Source organism: Podarcis liolepis, assembly GCF_965112155.1.
Source record: "Podarcis liolepis genome assembly, chromosome: 4".
Taxonomy (NCBI): domain Eukaryota; kingdom Metazoa; phylum Chordata; class Lepidosauria; order Squamata; family Lacertidae; genus Podarcis; species Podarcis liolepis.
In genome coordinates this window covers 92,794,934-92,814,632 of record NC_139558.1, presented here as the reverse complement: position 1 = coordinate 92,814,632, position 19,699 = coordinate 92,794,934, and the positions used below count along the sequence as shown (strand labels likewise).

At 46.4% G+C, this 19,699-nt stretch overlaps 2 protein-coding genes across 2 annotated transcripts in view; one reads left to right on the top strand and one right to left on the bottom strand.

Moving 5' to 3' along the window:
• CCDC81 (coiled-coil domain containing 81) overlaps positions 1-2,317 on the top strand; it is a 29,727-nt gene extending 27,410 nt beyond the window's left edge. Inside the window, exon 15 of the mRNA XM_083499629.1 lies at positions 1,932-2,317. Within this exon, the coding sequence (XP_083355755.1) occupies positions 1,932-2,073 (142 nt within the window). The 3' untranslated portion in view covers positions 2,074-2,317. The remainder of the gene's footprint in view (positions 1-1,931) is intronic.
• Positions 2,318-10,717: 8,400 nt separating this feature from the next.
• The window catches only part of ME3 (malic enzyme 3), an 84,927-nt gene continuing 75,945 nt past the window's right edge, over positions 10,718-19,699 (bottom strand). The window contains exons 10-15 of the mRNA XM_083499660.1: positions 18,654-18,767; positions 17,443-17,548; positions 17,162-17,304; positions 15,418-15,591; positions 13,830-13,928; positions 10,718-11,448 (exon numbers count right to left, since the gene is read on the bottom strand). Of these exons, the coding sequence (XP_083355786.1) occupies positions 11,287-11,448; positions 13,830-13,928; positions 15,418-15,591; positions 17,162-17,304; positions 17,443-17,548; positions 18,654-18,767 (798 nt within the window). The 3' untranslated portion in view covers positions 10,718-11,286. The remainder of the gene's footprint in view (positions 11,449-13,829; positions 13,929-15,417; positions 15,592-17,161; positions 17,305-17,442; positions 17,549-18,653; positions 18,768-19,699) is intronic.

Sequence of the window (19,699 nt, the reverse complement as noted above, 5' to 3'; positions counted from 1 at the left end):
TAATAATAATAATAAATTTCTACCCCGCCCATCTACCTGGGTTTCCCCAGCCACTCTGGGCAGCTTCCAACAGTTAAAAATACATTAAAAGGTTTAAAATATATTATAATTGCCTGTTGCTTTCCGGAAGCTTGTCTTGACTCATGTGATTTTTATTCACCACCTGTCAATGTTATGACTGCATTGTCAGCAGAATATAATTCCAAGCTGGTGGCATAACACCCCATTTTTACTTCCAGAAGGTCCACCCCAGCTCTTCTGTGGCCACTCAGAGTGGCTGGGGCAACACATGATGATGATGATTACAATTGTGGCAATGTCCTGACACACTAAGTGTGTCGTCACGCGTCAAATAAATAATAGCAACCATTAATTTTGCAAAATGGAAAGATCTTTGAAAGGGTGTTTTTTTGTTTGCTTAAGATTGGAACAAGCAAACAATTGGCACAGCACTAACCAATTTGAAGTCACGGGTAGTGTATCCCTGACATTCCCAGAAGTTGGGGAAAAGTTGATGCCTTGCTTGTGAGCATCCTGATGAAGATAAACACATACATTAAAAATGTTGTTATTTATGTTGCAATGCGGTTCAGAAGATCCTTCAGAGTGGTGGTTTACAATACGTAAAATATGTGGCTAGCCTGTAGCACTCCAGATGTTGTTGGACTGCGGCTCCCATCATTCCTGACCATGTTGATGGGATTTGGAGTCTACAGTTCAGCCACCCTGGTGAAAAATCGTAGGACAGCATCATTGCTATTCTGAGCTGCCTTATACTGAGACAGGCGTTGGCTTGTTTAGCCTACGATGGTCTATGCCAGTGATGGCCAAACGTGGCCCTCCAGCTGTTTTGGGACTACAATTCCCATCATCCCTACCTATCAGAACCAGTTGTCAGGGATGATGGGAATTGTAGTCCCAAAACAGCTGGAGGGCCAAGTTTGGCCATCACTGGTCTATGCTGAATGCCAGCAGTTCTCAAGGTATATGATGGGAGGACAATTGTTGAGGTGCAGATGCTGATGACTGAACCTGGAATGCATACTTAGAGCAAGTGATCAAGTGTTAGATGAGTCTCCGTTCTGTAAACTAGGAATGGGGAACCTGTGGCCCTGCAGATGTGGTTGGGCTGTAATTCCCAGTAGCCCCAGACAATCCACAGGGATTGCAGAATCATAGAGTTGGAAGGCATCATCTGGTCCAAGCCCCTGCAATGCAGGAAGAGGGCGGATGTAGTCCAACAGCATCTTGAGAGCTACAGATTCTCTGTCCTTGCTCAGAATAAGGGATCACCAACCTTTGTGGCAGAGGGATGCAGGTGGTGCTGTGGTCTAAACCACAGAACCTAGGGCTTGCCAATCAGAAGGTCGATGGTTTGAATCCCCGTGACGGGGTGAGCTCCCGTTGCTTGGTCCCTGCTCCTGCCCACCTAGCAGTTCGAAAGCATGTCAAAGTACAAGTAGATAAATAGGTACCACCCCGGCGGGAAGGTAAACCATGTTTCTGTGTGCTGCTCTGGTTCACCAGAAGCAGCTTAGTCATGCTGGCCACATGACCCGGAAGCTGTCTGTGGACAAACGCTGGCTCCCATGGCCTAGAGAGTGAGATGAGTGAGAGTCGTCCGCGACTGGACCTAATGGCCAGGGGTACCTTTACCTTACCTAACCTTTGCGGGAACATTTGCAAACCAGAGCAGCTGTTGCAGGCTTCACACACCACAAACCAAGCACACAGCGCAGCCTCCGCATTTGACTTTCAGGCTTCATTTCAGGGTGGGAGGTCTCTGTAGGCGCCCCCCTTGAAAAACCCCTTCTATAAACAGGAAACATTTCTGATGAGGTGCAGCAGGGTTTGAGGACAAGGAGCTGGCTGGTATTTCTCATTCGGGGAGCCCGTTGCCTTTGCTAATCTCTGTTCCCTTCCCATTACAGCGCTGGCGACAAACTCCTGCTGCTTGACCAGTGCGCGAGGTATCGTCGCTGCTACCAGTGTAAGAGGCGCATGAGCAACTGCGGGGAAGCAAATGTTTTGGTGGACAGCAAATACATTCCTGGATCCCGGTTGGTAGTTTGAAGCAAGTTCGCTGCTTTGTTTCTTCCCTTGCCCTCTTTCCTCTCGCAATTTTTTTTATCATTCTTTTTTTCTTTTAAAAAAAGAAAGAAATCTGATCGTGCTGATGTGCTTGATTTGATTCCCACAGCTCTGTGCAATGCATTCTCCCTATTTCTGCCACTTTCTGGCTCTAGATTCTCGTTCCTCCCAGCTTCTGTATGTTTTTATGGAGAATTATGTTGAATTAAAAAAGACATGGAAGTGCTCTCTGGTAGTATCCTGCTTGCTTTGGTGCCAAATATTATTAGCCAAGCTTCTAAATTTACACAGGAACCATTTTATTATGTTTTCAGCTGACAAAGTTTACAGACAGTGGCAGATTCCTGGTGCAAGTCGTATTTAAACTGGAGACCATTGCATTTTTGTAATCAGTTTTAATAGACTTGCGCAGACGCGCAGCATACTTACATGTGCTTAGATGTTGAGTTACAAAATCATTATCCTGTCAGCCACTGCCTTGTGCTTCTTCACAGCTTATAAGAACCAACACATTCATCTTTGTCTGAGGTTTTCAGTAATAAAACAAACACCAACACCTTCTAAGTGCTTTAATGCAGGATTACATACGCAGCGTGACCAACAGTCTCCATCAGATCGCTATTTGATGAAAGGACAGTGGCAAGAATGGTTGGTGGCTCATTTGAGATAGCAGCTGCCTAGATGGAGAAGCTCCATTTTTTATTTCGAGAAAGTACTTGGGAAACAGTTTAAGACCCAACCCCCCAAGGGGCACAGAGGTCTTCTCCTAGTTTCTGAGATATATACCGTATTTTTTGCTCTATAAGACTCACTTTTTCCCTCCTAAAAAGTAAGAGAAAATGTGTGTGCGTCTTATGGAGTGAATGCAGGCTGCACAGCTATCCCAGAAGCCAGAACAGCAAGAGGGATCACTGCTTTTGCTGCGCAGCGATCCCTCTTGCTGTTCTGGCTTCTGAGATTCAGAATATTTTTTTTCTTGTTTTCCTCCTCCAAAAACTAGGTGCGTCTTGTGTGGTCTGGTGCGTCTTATAGAGCGAAAAATACGGTATATACCCCAAGGCCACCTCGAACCAGCAACTAGCAGCACATATGAAGGAGAAAGAAAGGCCTCAGCAAGACTATCCACAAGTTCTTCTGAGGTTGGCTACAAACAGCTAAATAACTACGAAAAGATGCTTACCCATAAGTTTAAGGCATGTACAAAAACATTCTTAGGAGACCTTTTGACTGAAAGTGAAGGTGGGTTTGAAGCACAATGTGTGTGTGAGAGAGAGACGGAAGGGGTGGGAAAATCACCAATGACCTGATGTTGTGCTCCTCAGGTCTTGCTTTTGGGCTTCCTGCAGGGACCTGGGTGCCCACTGGAACAGCAGGATATGGGATCGATGGGCCATTGGCCTGATGCAGCAGGTTCATCTCATGTTCTTATGAGGCGGGGCTTCCCCCTATGGTTGATGGATGGTCTATCCCAGGGGTCAGCAAACTTTTTCAGCAGGGGCTGGTCCACTGTCCCTCAGACCTTGTAGGGGGGGCAGAATATATTTTGGGGAGAGAAAAAATGAACAAATTCCTATACCCCACAAATAACCCAGAGATGCACTTTAAATAAAATGACACATTCTACTCATGTAAAAACATGCTGATTCCCGGACCATCTGCAGGCCGGATTTAGGTGGTGATTGGGCTGGATCCAGCCCCTGGGCCTTAGTTTGCCTACCCATGGTCTACCTACCCCACCAAAGGCCCTGAAGCCAATGTTACATCAAGACACTCCGACAGTGGCGTAGCGTGGGTTGTCAGCACCCGGGGCAAGGCAAGTAATTTGCGCCCCCTAACCCGTGGATTTGCGCCCCCTAACCCTAACCCCCAGATGTTGCGCCCAGTGCGGCCGGGCCCCTCCTGCACCCCCCACGCTACGCCACTGCACTCCGATGTGTATTTTTGGGTGCAGCAGGTGGGATACGCAAAGGTCTGTCCTTACTTGCTTCTTGTCAATCCTTAGAGTTGCTCTAACTGTGGGAGTCCTCTCTTCTTCTACATTTCATTTATATACTGCTTTATATTTTACATTTTTTTTAAAAAAAATCTCAAAGCGGTTTACAACACAAAAAACAATCCAGAATAAAAGAAATCCACACTTCCAAGAAAATATTTCAGATCCTTCTCCAAGTGACATTTTGCATTCCCCATATTTATTTACCTACTTAATTTATAGAGCTGTCTCATAGCAAAAGTACTCTAGGAAGCCCGTGTGGTGTAGTGGTTAGACTACCGGACTAGGGCCTGGGAGATCAGGGTTCAAATCCCCACTCAGACACGAAGCTCGCTGGGTGACCTTGGAGTCAAGTCACGGCCTCTAACAACAGTCAAAGCCAGAAAGACTATTGTACTGATGGGTAATTGAGAAAACCTTATCTGAATTGCAGAGGGTGGAGTTGATATTTCCTCTCTTTGCAGGGGGTGGTGGAGGAAAGTTAGGTATGCCTTTTAAAAACTGAAATAAAGCAAGGGCAGCTTTGTTAAGAAACATAAAAAATGGGCTACTTCTCCATGAGTTGGCAGAGATGACTCATTCCCCACAGTGCAGCTGCAGGCATCTTGTGACATCTTATCGGTGTTGCCAGGCAGAACTGGCACTGAAGCTGGGTAGATAAGGGGTTCAGGTTACTGCATTTGGTGTGGCTGGGCAGTGGGATAATTCAAGTGAGACAGCGCGGATCAGTTTGAAGAACAGGAACTGCAGAAAAGACTGCAGACTTTGTGAAGAGTTGCAGGACTTCGAAGCAATGGAACTACAGACTTGACACAGTGAGGACTTTGAAGCAGCGAGCCCTCTCTGGGCTCAGAGAGTGAAGACTACATGTAACATCTGTAAATAGTGTGGATGTATTGTGGTGTTGGCCTAGTGAAGACAATTCTGCAAAATGGCTGTTTTCCGTGATGAGTTTAACAGCTTGACTGAGATTACGTACACATACACCCAACCAGCTTTTCCTGGCATGGAAACAAAAAGTTGCAGAAAACATCAACCACTTAATTTTCTTCATATCAGGCTACTGTTAAGGGCATAAAAGACTCGAAGGGCGGGGAGATTACTAACTGGAGACAGAGTGAAAGTTTCTCAGTTAAGTTTCAGTCTTATTGGTGACTTGAATTTCACTGAGGTAAAATTTGTGTGTCTGGGAATAATTCCTTCTGCCCCCGATGAACCTCCAACTCTTTCTTTTTCTCATTCCTTCCTTTTTTTAATAAAAAAAGAGCAACTTTCTACCATTTGTAGAACCTGAGATCTGAGGTAAAATGTACAGGGATTATTGTTGTTATAAGAAACTAGCCTGCTCTGCCCTTTCGGTGCTGCCTGTGAATGGCTGTAGTTCAGCATCAAAGGAAAACAAACCCAGCTGTTTTGTGGAGAGAAAACACAAATAAACTCAGCGCCCACTTCACCAAGCCATGTGGCAGTAGCTTTTCTGTGGCACTATCATACGTGGGTGTCATCATAGAATCACGGAACTATAGAACTGGAAGGGATCCTGAGGGTCATCTATTCCAACCCCCTGCATTTGTATGTATGAATGCAGCCCTGTTGTGTTACAATGCAGGTGGGCTGAGGCCCTTCATCAAGTGGCAATGACAGTCTTTAGCCCAGAGGTTGGCAACCCAAGGCCCATGGGCCAGAAGCGGCCCATGAGGGTCGCTTAACTGGTCCATCAGCTGCCCCTGAACCAAGCCGCCCACTTGGTGAGTCTCTGCGCGCTGCACTAAAGTGGCACAGTGCAGTGTGGGGACTCTCTTTTGCGGCTCTGGAAATTGCTTCTGCGCGTGCCCAGGCACTGGAAAACATGTCTGCGCATGTCTGTGGCGCTGGAAATCGCTTCTGCGCGTGCCCAGATGTCTAAAATCGTTTCTGCTCAGGCACGATTTTTGGCGTCTGAGCATGCGCAAAGTGATTTCCGGCGTCGCGCTGCACCAGTCCGGCCCACAGAGGATCTCCGTGGGAGTGATCTGGCCCATGCCTGGTCAGCTTTGCTGACCCCTGCTTTAGCTGGTAAACAATGACAGTAGGTAAATGATAAACCAAATGGGAAGTTCATGGGGGCAGAATTATTTCAAGACGATTTTCACTCTGCGTTTCAAGTGCCCCCAATCATAGTTACAGACTTGAGAACAGACACGCTGTGAGCTCAATCACATGCCGCCATTACAAGCACCTGCAAATAGCTTCTTCCTTTTTATATTAAATGCCAGAAGCGCTCTGTGTGTGTGTGTGTGTATTCTTATAATTCTCGTTCTAATTCAGGCATGGCACTTAAAAGAAATTTAGAATTAACGCAATCACACCGGGAAGCAAAAGATCTTGAGCAGGTCAACTGGAGTTACGAAAGGGTTTTGTTGTCCGCAGCCTGGCATTTGCAGAAAATTACTGACTATCTGAAATACTGGTTTTGAAAAAGCAGCAGCTAAGGGCACTGTTATTTGGTGAGATGCAATTTAGTTTAAAAGGTGATTGCCCTGTGATTATAATTCACCCCTAGTTGATTTCTTTTATTGTGTTAAAAACAGCCTATAGTTCATGTTCTCTTTTAAAAGTCCTGCAAATTCGTATGACGGCAGATGTGTACTCTGTCTTCTGGAACCTGAGTATAACTCTGAAAGCTATTCTTATTCATGCAGCTAGAAACTTGTAATCCTTCAAAAATCATAGAGTTGAAGGAACCCAGAGCTAGAAGTCCTACTCCCTTCAATGCAGGAATGTGCAGCTGTCCCTTGCAGGGATCGAACCTGCAACCTTGACGTTGTCAGCACCATGCTCTAAACAACTGAGCTACCCAGCTATCCCAGCAGGGGGAAATGTAGGCACCAAATGACCCATTTGCCAGGCTGCAACTCCAGCTCAAGAAGAGGAGCTCCAGGGAGAGCAATTATCTGTTCCTGCTCCCTGCAAACGTAATATTAGAGGGTTCCATTTTTAAAGATTAAAGACCCAAGTTTCTAGTCCTGCTGCCAGTTGGAACCAATTATTGGTACTTAGATGTTAGCAGAGAGTTAGTGCCAAGCTGCAAAGGTGCCGGCTCTTTGTGGGCCAATGGCTGCAAAAGGAGATGTTTTTGGTGAAAGTGGGGTGCTTCAGATGGACGCCGACAAGAAAAATGCCTTCCTTTAAAAAAATAATGGATACTGTTTGGCTGACTTTGCATGCAGCAGCTGCCCTGCTATTGGTAGATGTCATGTTCTCCCACAATGCCCCACGGTCCATCTCTCTCCTCACTTGCACAATACCTCTGGAATAACACTGCATCCTAATGTTGCATTGTTACCAGTGCGGCACCGAAGGAGAACAGAGCAAGCGCTAGACTTCTGCGAGCAGGACAATGACTTACATCTTTGAAAGGTCACAAAATGAACACAAGCCACTGTTGCAGGCACCGTTCATCTGCGTCAGCCTCCACACCCATGAATTTCCCCCCAATTTTCTCCTGTTCCAGAATTTGTGTTTCCTCCCCCTCCTGTTCTCCCTGCCCACTGCCCATTTTATTATTCCTCTTGTGGAGGGAAAAAAAGATGCCAAAAACTTCGGTTCAGATTTAGCAGGCTCAGAAACAGCTGCTACAGTTATTTTCTCTTGGTTTTGGTGCCGTGAAATCGCATCCAAGGCAAGACTCAAGACAAGCGTTTCAGGGTGGCTTTCAGGGACAGAATACCATTGAGTAACACCAGTTATAGAATCATGGACTTGGAAGGGACCTCGAGGGTCATCTAGCCCAACCCCCTGGAATGCAGGAATCTTGACATACGGTCCATCCAATTTGAAACCACACCAGAACCTGCTTAGCTTTGTAGATGTTGCTAGGGAACAACAACGAGGGCAGAGGCTGTTGCTTTCATACCACCCTGCTTATGGGCTTCTTGATAGCATCTGATTAGCTACAGTTATAAAAGCAGAATGTTGGATAGGTGGAACTTTAATCTGACCAAACAGGGCTCTCATTATGGAACAAAGCCTTGATAGCAAACTTTTGAATGAATGGCCAGCGATACTAAGCACTATTCAAAAGGGGCTCCTGCGTCAGGTATAAAAGCTCCATGCGATTTCCCCATGTACACTTCCTCCTATCAAATCCAAGCACCATGATACTTTGGGTACTGCCTTGCATTCAGTAAAATAAACAACATTTAAAAATAAAACTGTAGTCCCTGAGGTTAAAATTTCATCGTTGTAGCTGATACTCTGCAGAACGTATCCTGACATGAGGACAGCCTTGCAAAGGAATCATCAAAACTTCGCAAGACCTGGTACCAAATGATATTTGTGTGTGAGAATTGAGGGCAAATCTGAAGGGGAAAGGGGACCGCTGCCGCAGAATAGCAAGCGATCGCCTCTATTTGCTGCAGTTGCAATAGATGCTGTTTCCGCTCAGAACCAGCCGAGTTGCTTTTTCAACAGAACTTGTTAGCAGCGGTTGCAAAAGCAGCGTCAAGAAAGGGCAATGTAATGCATTTACCTCCATTACTTTCCCCAATGTAAGCATATCTGTGCACACTTTCCCCTAATAAATATGCCAGGTTTTGGTTAGAGAACTGCATCTCAAAATCTGGAGAAGTTCAATTTAAAAATAAAAATCAATTAAAAATACTTTTTATTTGTGAGACAAGGGAGTCCGTTCCGCTACTGAACACCTCAGACTGTCAGAAAGTTATGCCTGAGGTTTAGTTGGAATCATAGAATCATAGAATCATAGAGTTGGAAGAGACCACAAGGGCCATCGAGTCCAACCCCCTGCCAAGCAGGAAACACCATCAGAGCACTCCTGACATATGGTTGTCAAGCCTCTGCTTAAAGACCTCCAAAGAAGGAGACTCCACCACACTCCTTGGCAACAAATTCCACTGTCGAACAGCTCTTACTGTCAGGAAGTTGTTCCTAATGTTTAGGTGGAATTTTCTTTCTTGTAATTTGGATCCATTGCTCCGTGTCCGCTTCTCTGGAGCAGCAGAAAACAACCTTTCTCCCTCCTCTAAGTGACATCCTTTTATATATTTGAACATGGCTATCATCTCCTTGAAGCCACTGGTTTGTGTCCTACCCTCTGGAGCAGGAGAAAACAACCTTGCTCCAGCTTTCATGTGACAGCGCTTGAGATATTTGAAGATGGCTATCATATCTCCAAGGGACGCAGGTGGCGCTGTGGGTTAAACCTCAGCACCTAGGACTTGCTGATCAAATGGTCGGCATTTCGAATCCCTGCGGTGGGGTGAGCTCCCGTCGTTCGGTCCCAGCTCCTGCCCACCTAGCAGTTCGAAAGCACCCCTAAGTGCAAGTAGATAAATAGGGACCGCTTTATAGCGGGAAGGTAAACGGCGTTTCCGTGTGCTGCGCTGGTGCTGGCTCGCCAGATGCAGCTTCGTCACGCTGGCCACGTGACCCGGAAGTGTCTTCGGACAGCGCCGGCTCCCGGCCTCTTGAGCAAGATGAGCACGCAACCCTAGAGTCGGTCACGACTGGCCCTGACGGGCAGGGGTACCTTTACTTTACTTTTATCGTACAGTGGTGCCCCGCAAGACGAATGCCTCGCAAGACAAAAAACTCGCTAGACGAAAGGTTTTTCCGTTCGCGATTTGCCTCGCAAGACGAATTTCCCCTATGGGCTTGCTTCGCAAGACGAAAACGTCTCGCGACTTTTTTTTCTTTGACTAAAAACAAAGACATGTTTTGTTTATAAAGTTAATTTATTTTCCCTTAAATTTTTGAACTGCTCTTTACAGTATGTGTGACTTTAAAGAGCAGTTAATAAACTGTTGTTGTACCAAATTTGGCTTTGTTTGGACTTTTTTTGACCATAGGAACGCATTAATTGATTTTCAATGCATTCCTATGGGATTTCGTGCTTCGCAAGACGAAAAATTCGCTAGACAACAAAAATTGCGGAACGAATTAATTTCGTCTTGCGAGGCACCACTGTATCTCCTCTCTTTTCCAGGCTAAACAAACCCAGCTCCCTCAACTGTTCCTCATAAGGCTTGGTTTCCAGACCCTTGGTCATCTTCGTTGCCTTCGGCACGCCTTTCAGCTTGTCGTCTAAGAACTCTTGAAACAGCCTTCAACTCACTGCAGCAGTGGCAGTGATTGCTTTGTGGTTGAGAGGGGGGAGAAATTTGTTGTGGTTCACATTTCAATGGAGAGCTACCAAAATTCCACTCTAGACCAATGGTTGCTATTAATTTGATTTGAACTGATTTTATAATGAATTGATTTTAGAATGTTGTATTACTTTACTGTTGTTAGCCGCTCTGAGCCCGGCTTTGGCTTGGGAGGGCGGGATATAAATAAAATTTTATTTTATTATTCCTGAATCAAAGACAGCTATCCTTCTAAATCTGAACTTCTCTTGAGTTTTGTGGTGCACTGCTCCAACCACCCAACCAACCAACCAACCAACGTGTATAAGAATACCAATATCAGGAGAAAGTGTGCATAAAAAAATGCGTCAATTAAACTAAGGTACAAAATGCATTCTGTTAGGGGCAAATGCTTGCAGAAATGCATATATAAGGCAAAATTGCGTACAAGGATGTGTATATCAGGGAAAATATGATGGATTTCTGTGTGGCCTTTTTTTTTAAAAAAAAGTCACAAACTGATGTGGAATTGTGGGGAACTGAGCTTAGGAATGGGGGGGGGGAAGATGCGAAAGAAAGTGAAATTGACACGATTTGGCCACATCCCTAGTTGTACGGCCTCTCAGCCGCTGCTATTGTGGGGTTTACTGGAGTTCCGCTGCCAGCACTAACACTGGGAAGGGCAGTGGGGTTATGCCAGAGCTGTGGGGCATTTTGGGGGACGGCGTCCCCACTGCAGAACATTTCCCCAAAGTTGTGGCATGCGCTTAAACTAAGAGAGGGAAGACAACAGGATGGAGCCATCTTGCGCCGACCTCGACGTGTCAGTGCATTTGTTTGGGAACGCAAATGGCCCCTGTTGCGTCATTTCCGGCTCAGGTATGTGTGCGTTTTTCTTCGAAAAGGAAGGAAGAAAGGAAAAATGGCACCAAGGAAAGATGGGCGCTTGCTCACCCCCCTCCATCTATAAGCTGAGGAATCTATAAGCTTGAAAACCTACTGATATCCGAGGTGCTAGAAATGGGAGCGTCTTAAGGATCAGAGCCTCTTTAAGACCAAAAGAGATAGAGAGGAACATCAAATGTTTTGAGTCTGCATGGCTTCCTGCGGCCACCGGTAATTATCTATAACGAAGGAATCGTAGTCAGGGCTGTAGATGAGGGATTTGACAAAGGCTTCTTTGTCTTCCGGTTCCGGGTACCAGGAGGCCAAGTTGTTTTTGTAGGCATAGTCGACAACCTAAAAGCAAGAGAAAGACGAGAAGGAATAGAGTGGCTTCTTTAATTTGGTTAAAATATACTCAGAGTCGCAAAGTGATTTCATGCTCTTTATTCAGCTCATAGTGGTGAGGAGGAATGAATGAAAGTCCCCTCACAGTATCTGCTTTATATACATTATTTACACAATGGGCTGCACATGATTGGCTAATCCCGGAATTCTACTGTAAGCCAATCAGGTTGTGGATTCACTGCTATCTGGAGCAGGATTGGGTGGTTCCTGCCAACCAATCATACTGCTGCATTGTTCTAGGACCAATCAGACTGCTGCATTCTGAATCCTATTGTTCTAGGACCAATCAGACTGCTGCATTTTGGATCCTATTGTTCTAGGACCAAACAGACTGCTGCAGTTTGGATCCTATTCAACTCAGTACATAACACTGGTGCTTTCAAGTTACTTTGGTGCAAAATGTCGGGGGGGGGGGCAGGATCGGGAAGGTTGGCACCGGAATTTGCGTTTGGACCCAGGCGACTGAGCCTCAAATTCCTACTCAATTATCAAGCTCACCCAGCGGCTGAGTAGGGGTTCTCAATAACTGAAGCAGGGATTAAGCGACGTCTAGAAGGATCTTGCTCCTGTGTTAGGACTTGCAGAAGGAATATAAAGTGTTGTCAACTGCTCAGCTATGAACAGGTTGAGCTTCATGTGCGTAACTTACAAAGGCCACCAAATCAAGCTTTGCACGATGCAGAATTTTATATATTTTATATCATTCATGTATTTTTTCATATTTTATACCACTCATTCATATATGTGTGTGTGTGTGTGTGTATGTGTGTAAATTTTATTGTTTACTTGTTCGTGTCTTAAGTAGCATACAAATCTTGTTAAATACATATGTGTGCACACAGCACATATATTTATTGTTATAGGTTTCACACAAACACTCACAAACTGATCCAGTCTTCTATCCACTAGGCCACTCGCTCTGGCCGTGGGGATTGTACTGTGCTGGGCATTTATTTATTTCTGAATGGGAGGCCCATGCATGCCTATTTTATCCACACCCATTCCATGGACTGGAGAGCCATTGAGAGGCTGTGTGGTTTCGGACTAGGACCTGGGAGACCGGGGTCTGAATTCCCACTCGGACATGAAGCTCGTTGGGTGACCTTGAGGGACAGTCAGTGCCTCTCAGCCTAGCCTTCCTCGCAGGTTTGTTGTGAGGAGGGGAGAACCATCAGCTTCAAGGAGAAAAAGGTGGACTATAAATGCAATAGACAAACCAACAGACCAGAGAACTATCTTTCTGCACCCTCTCTGCTAAAACATTGCAGAGCCTTTACTCTGACATGTTTAAATGTTCTTCCACCAGCAGTTCTGGAGGGAAGATCCCCCTAAATCCCCTCTTAGGAACCACCCAGAGATCTATGGGTCTAGGGCAGTATACAAATTTAATTTATTATAATAATAGTAAATACAGTGGTACCTCGGGTTAAGTACTTTATTCGTTCCGGAGGTCCGTTCTTAACCTGAAACTGTTCTTAACCTGAAGCACCACTTTAGCTAATGGGGCCTCCCGCTGATGCCGCGCCGCTAGAGCACGATTACTGTTCTTATCCTGAAGCAAAGTTCTTAACCTGAGGTACTATTTCTGGGTTAGCGGTGTCTGTAACCTGAAGTGTTTGCAACCTAAAGAGTATATAACCTGAGGTACCACTGTAGTAATATATGCAGAGGTAGAATCAATAACCCATGCTCTTACATATTGCTCTTTTTATTGTGCTATATCTAAGATTTTTATTGAACCCTTTTAATGAAAATTCCCAGGACAATCGGATGGCATTCTATGCTTCTCTAACTCCTTTCAGATCAGAAGGCACCCCACTCTCTCAGGGTGGCTAAACGGTCTTCTGCAGCATGTAAAACTCAACAGGGGCTGGTTTTGGTAAACTTGTAGTTGTGTTCTTTGTGCCTGGTGTTTTATAGTACAATACAGTTGTTAGCAATTATATTTCTATGGTTTTCTCTTTTGGTGTTATTCTATGTATTTTTGTGTGCTGGTCACTGACTGTGATAACGAGTTTGATTGATTTTAACCCATATCCACATTTATGCAACTAGATTGCTGTTCCCAAGGGGCTATGCCCACAAATGCTCAGCAGGGAAGCGAGAGGATCCCGTCGAGCCCTAAGCTGATCCCCTCTTACGTGTGTGTAGCGAGTTAGTGGTGCTTAAACTGTGCTGTATATGCTTGTCAGGTGAGCCTGCATCCTAGTATTTAAGTACCATTTTGCAAGGTACTTGCAAAAAGGCAGAGGGACCATTTTGTTTTCAAGAGGAAGGCCTCCGATGTACCATTTCAACCTCGCCAAAATGGAAAAGGCCACGAAACTTACTTTGACAGCGATTTTTAAGGAGACATCTCGAATGGAGCTCAGAGGCGGATACAACCTTCCTTCTGCAAGATTCTCTTCAGTGACCTCTTCTGCGATCGACTAGCAAGGGGAGGAAAGGAGAGAGAGAGTCGTGCGGATTTTCAGCAAGATAAACGCGAAGGCCTTCTGAATGTCAGCTCTTCACTGGTAGCTGCCTGAGGCTACTATCCTACCTAGGCAGCCTTCCCCAGCTGCCTAGGTAAGATAATAGGAAACTCCCTGCCTACTGATATCAAGCAGGTGCCTGATAAAGACATTTTTGTTTAGGCAAGCCTATGCAGACATGTAGAATGTTGCTGTACATTTCAATCTGGTTTTCAGCTTCTTGCTGATTTTATCTCTTGAATGCTTTGCAAAAACACCTCAAGGTTTGTTTGCTCATTTGCAATCTTGTTGGCATCTATCTGTCTCAAGGGACAATGGAGTGTGCCTCCGGGGGTGAAGCCAAACTGCTGTGTTAGCAGCACTTACCGTATTTTTCGCTCTATAGGACGCACTGGACCATAGGAGGGGGAGAACGTGGGAAAAAATTCTCCCCCTCTCTGCTCAGCGCCCCTTCAGCAAAGCGGCAGGAGAAACGGAGCCCCTTCCATTTCTCCTCCCACTTCACTGAAGGGGCGCTGTGCAGAGAGGGAAAACTGTGCAGCGCCTCTCCAGTGAAGCGAAGCCTGTAGAGCAAGAGGGATCGGTGTGCACCGACCCCTCTTGCTCTCCAGGCTTCAGGCGGCTATCCGCAAGCCTTCTGAGCGCAGTGAGAACTCCCGCTGCACTCTGAAGGCTTGCGGATAGCTGCCTGAAGCCCCCAGAGCGCAGCGGCAGTTCGCACTGCGCTCCGGGGTCTTCAGGCTTCTCCTTTTTAGCCGCGGGACTGGGGGTGGGCGAAGCCCGAGCTTCTCCCGACCCCAGCCCCCAGAACAGGTTGGGGAGCGGCGGTCCCTTCTCCCTCCTGGGGAAAAGCCTGCAAGAGCCGCACAAAGCTTGTGTGCGGCTCTTGGGGGCTTTTCCTGCCTGCCTCCCCCTTGCATTCGCTCCATAGGACGCACAGACTTTCCCCCTTAGTTTTTAAGAGGGAAAAAGTGCGTCCTATGGAGTGGAAAATACGATAAGTGGCCTCTCCTGGGCACAAGCCTGGGCAGTGTGGATGGAGGTTCTGGGCTGTCCAGATGACAAGACCCCCCCTCTCAGCCTCACTGATGTGGTCCAAAGGAAAGCAGAGCAATACATTGCCGGAAGGAGGCGTACAAGGCCCCATCCAACCATCTTAGGGACTCCACTCCTGATTTGTGTAGAGTTTCCTCCTTAGCCTTGTCTTCTCCCAAAGGCAGTGTATAAATTTTAAAAGAGAAAAATAAACTAAACAGCTTCCCTCACAGATAAACCTGGGTCTGCCCCTGCGCCTTGTGAGAAAGGGGAATCGGGGGGCCTGAAAACAGAAGGTGTATGTGCCCTGGGAAGGAGTTCTGAAAGGACGAGGCGGAAAGGGGTAGTGGGTGCAGTCCTGAGAAATTTGCCACCGTAATGGTGGCAGAGTGAAAGGAAATTCCCAAACCTCTGCTGTGGTGAGAAAGATATCGTCGGAGATATGCCGGACTCCACAGGCGATCACTCCCAGAGCAACTCCCGGGAAAACATAGGCATTGTTCCCTTGGCCTGGGATGAAGGTCTGTCCATTTGGCAGGGTCACTTTGGAGAATGGGCTCCCACTCGCAAATATGCCTCGGCCCTGTAAAGAGAGTGAGAAAGATTTGGGCACCTTGAGAGACTTGCGAGAACGCCAGGCAGCTTGGGCAGAAGTGGAAACCGAAAGGAAGCTTGCAGCCTTCGTAGCAGCGGCCTTTACTTCTTCAATCACTGGCAGAAGAAGGGGGGGCAGGTGCCCTCTCCATCGGTGGTAGAGCGTGTGCCACCCCCCCTTGAACCCACTCTGTATTGCAGGGGGTTGGACTACGTTGTAGGAATGGAGCACACTCCTGTCCGCGGGCAGCCTCAGCTGTCTGCATGCATGACCTTGGGGTGCGGACCACCCCCCCCACAGATAAGGCCAGAGCTGTCTGGACATCTTGCCCTCTGTCTAACCTTTGGCGGTCTCAATAGTCCGCCATGTCCTGTCTATGACCTTTGTCTCCTTCGTCATACATTGTGCAAGGGGAAAATAGCGCGGTGGAAATAACTTTGTACCACCCCATGATCTCGGGACTGGAAGATGTGTAAAGGTCACAGCCCAAAATGGATCTGCCTGGGTTTGCATACTGTGTCAATAAAAGGAGCCTCCACAGAGCTGGCTGGCAGCTTGCTCCTGCACAGCTCACCTGCATTATCAACTCCTGCCTCATGTCCTTCACTTCACTACGTGACCCTCGTGGTCCCTTCCAACTCTACAATTCTATGATTCCGATTCCATGAGCTGCTGGGCAGGCCAGAACTCTAGGCGGGGGCTGGAGGTAAGAACATCTTGACTGCCGACTGGAGGAAACTGCACCGAGAGACCAAGAGCCATGACTGACTGCTGCTTTTGCTGAAGCAATGAGAGGGGCAACTTGACACCCTTTTGGGGTGTAATGTTCTGCACCCCCTCCGCTGCAGACTTCCAAGTGTATAAAGGTAAAGGGACCCCTGACCATTAGGTCCAGTCGTGGCCGACTCTGGAGTTGCAGCGCTCATCTCGCTTTACTGGCCAAGGGAGCCAGCGTACAGCTTCTGGGTCATGTGGCCAGCATGACTAAGCTGCTTCTGGCGAACCAGAGCAGCACATGGAAACGCCGTTTACCTTCCCGCCAGAGTGGTCCCTATTTATCTACTTGCACTTTGACATGCTTTCGAACTGCTAGGTTGGCAGGAGCAGGGACCGAGCAACCAGAGCTCACCCCGTTGTAGGGATTCAAACCACCGACCTTCTGATCGGCAAGTCCTAGGCTCTGTGGTTTAACCCACAGCGCCACCTGCATCCCCTCCAAGTGTTTACATGTTCTAATACACCCTATATCTTAAAGACACTAGCTAGTAGCTTCCACTGTGTCTCAATTTTCCCAATGGAAGCACAACCTTGGGGAAGCGCCTGGAATTCTGTAATTTCATTCAGCGGCTCAGCAGAGAATGGGGTGGCAAGGTAGTAATATTTTTAAAGCAGCTGTCTTTAACTGTTTGCTTGTTTTTAAAAGCAGTAACCTTAATGTTCCGTTATAATTTTTTGCAAGCCACTTAGAGGTTTCCTTGCAGTCAAGTGGTACACAATTATTAAATCTAATTCATTAATCAAAAATGAAATGAAAGCAGGAGGAAGGGGAATCTTATACCTCGGTCAAGCGGTAACACTGTTCCGCAGTGCATTCTGCTTTGCTTGTAGGATTGCTCAGGGCGAACACAATTGGCCTCTTGTTGAAAGACCCCATGTCCTTCAGAATCTGGTCAGAGAAAGCACCAGCAATAGCAGCCACACCTGCAACAGGTAAAGGAAAAACAAAAGCATCAGCAAATGGTTTATCTCTTAAGGCTGCAGTCTAAAAAGCACTGCTTAAAAGCAGAAATATAAAAGCAAAAGCAAGCGTTCCAAAGCAATTGGGAGCATAGCAGTTACCAATGATGGCTGTTGGTTTTACTGCCTTCACCACTTCCTCCAGGGTCTTCACGTTGGGATGGTCATGAGCAAACATCTCCTTCTCATGGTTCAAGTGACTTCTGCCCTGGGAGTCAAACAAAGCAAAAGGTGATAGACTTGAAGCAGTCGCCTTTGCCCTAACACCAGATATCTGCTAAGATTATGCCACCTGGGAACCAAGAACTTATGACTTGTTCTTGGTGGGTGCCCCACAAATGCTGGAGAAGCTCCTTTCCTCTGGAGACCCCCCCCCCAAAGTCCAAGTCTGAGTGCTATCTGAGGTTGGTGCAAGACGGTAATTTCAGACCCTCCAAGTGTCCCTATTTACAGACACTGTCCCAGTTTCTGATTTGATCCTGGAATGTCCCACTTTTCCTTAGGATGTCCCTGTTTTCATGGGAGAAATATTGGAGGGTATGGAGTTATCCGACCCCCCAAGTTGTCTGAAGGCAATCCTGTATAGAGAAGGGTTTTTTAAATGTTTAGTGTTTTATTATGTTTTAATATATCTTGGAAGCTGCCCAGAGTGGCTGGGGCAACCCAGTAAGATGTGTAGGGTATAAATAGCAAAATTATCATTATGGAATGGGATGTCCCCATTTTCATCGGAGAAATGTTGGAGGGAATGCCATTTGCTGCATTGACTTTTGACGGTTAAAGAAGGGAGACGATGGCATCACTTAAAATTTGACACACCACTTTTCTATTTAATGGATATTTCATTCTATTTGGTTTTGTCAGTATGCATGTGTTTAAAAAAATTTTTTTAGCTATCTATCCCAAATGCTTGGGGTTGGAGCAAGGGGGGGAGGGAAGAGGATTTGAGAAATCCAAGAAACTAATATATTCCTATGTATAGAGGCCTTGGGGAACCGGGCTCAGTTTTCAAAAGGAACAGAGGATGAAAATGGACAGGATTCCATGAGTCCTGTGAACTCACCATTGCAAACTGCATTACAGGCAAGTATTATACAGCAGCATGCTAGACTGTCAAGTTATATTGGCATACATGTGTTTGTGGCCATGGGTGCTAGCCAATAGGTGCTCTTCACAATAGGCTTCTTTCATTTCTGCACTGAACCATCCCAAACATTTGCAAAGCTGCTCTCCACACACACACACACACACACACACACCCGCCTTCCCCCAGACTTGCCCCAGGATGGGGAGCATACACATGTTGTCAATACCTTTACAATGAGTCCCTTGGAGTCCACCATCCAGATTTTTTTGATAGCTTCTCCCCTTGAAATTCCTTCCTTCTCCAGGGCCATCACAATCAAGTGAGCTATGCCCATCGCTGCCTGAAAACACAGACAGAAAAGACAACCGATGACATGCCCAATTCAAAGTGCTGGTGTTGACCTCTAAAGCCCAAGAACCGCAATTTTCAAGGATGACTTGTCCCCATGTAAACAGACCCAGACTCTGTGATCTTCTGAAGCCCTTCTTTGTGTGCTTCCTCCACAAGAGGTCCCGAGGGTGGCAACACAAGAACGGGGCCTTTTCTGCAGTGGCTCCCCTTCTGTGGAATGCTCTCCCCAGGGAGGCCTGCCTGGCACCTTCATTACGTATTTTTAGATGCCAGGCAAAAACGTTCCTCTTCAACCAGGCCTTTGGCTGATTAATATTCTACACTCTTTTAATTGTGGGTTTTTTTGGGGGGGGGTATTGTTTCTGTTTTAACTATTTATTGTGCTTTTATCTTCTGAACCGCTCTGAGATCTCTTGATGAAAGGCGATATATAAATCTAATCAACCACCACCAGAAATCATTTCCTCTATTAGGAGAAATTGCCTATCAGTTAGAGTTGTTTGATAGTGACCACAGGCAGACTTGGGAGGTAGTGGGCTCTCTTTTGCTGGAGACTCCTAAGGAGATGATGGGGTGGTTATCCATTTTTGCACTGTAGAAGCTGCATTTACCAAGGGGTTGAAGTAGAGGACTGTTGTGGTCTCTTCCAACTGTGAAATTCTGTAATTCTAATTCATTCCCACAATGAGGGGGGGGGGACCAGAAAGAAAAATCACCTGGGAAGGGAGATGATTCTGGTTTCTGGCTGGTTTTGGTGTGTTATTTTTTTGTTAATTAAAATAATCTGAAGCACTGTTTACTTCATTCGCTAGACACAAAGCAGAAGCCTGTGAAATATGGGTAGCCGTGGGTCATGTCTCATTCTCTACGAAACGCTGCAGGATCTTTAGGGACTTGGCACAAATCTAGGCTCACATCCCA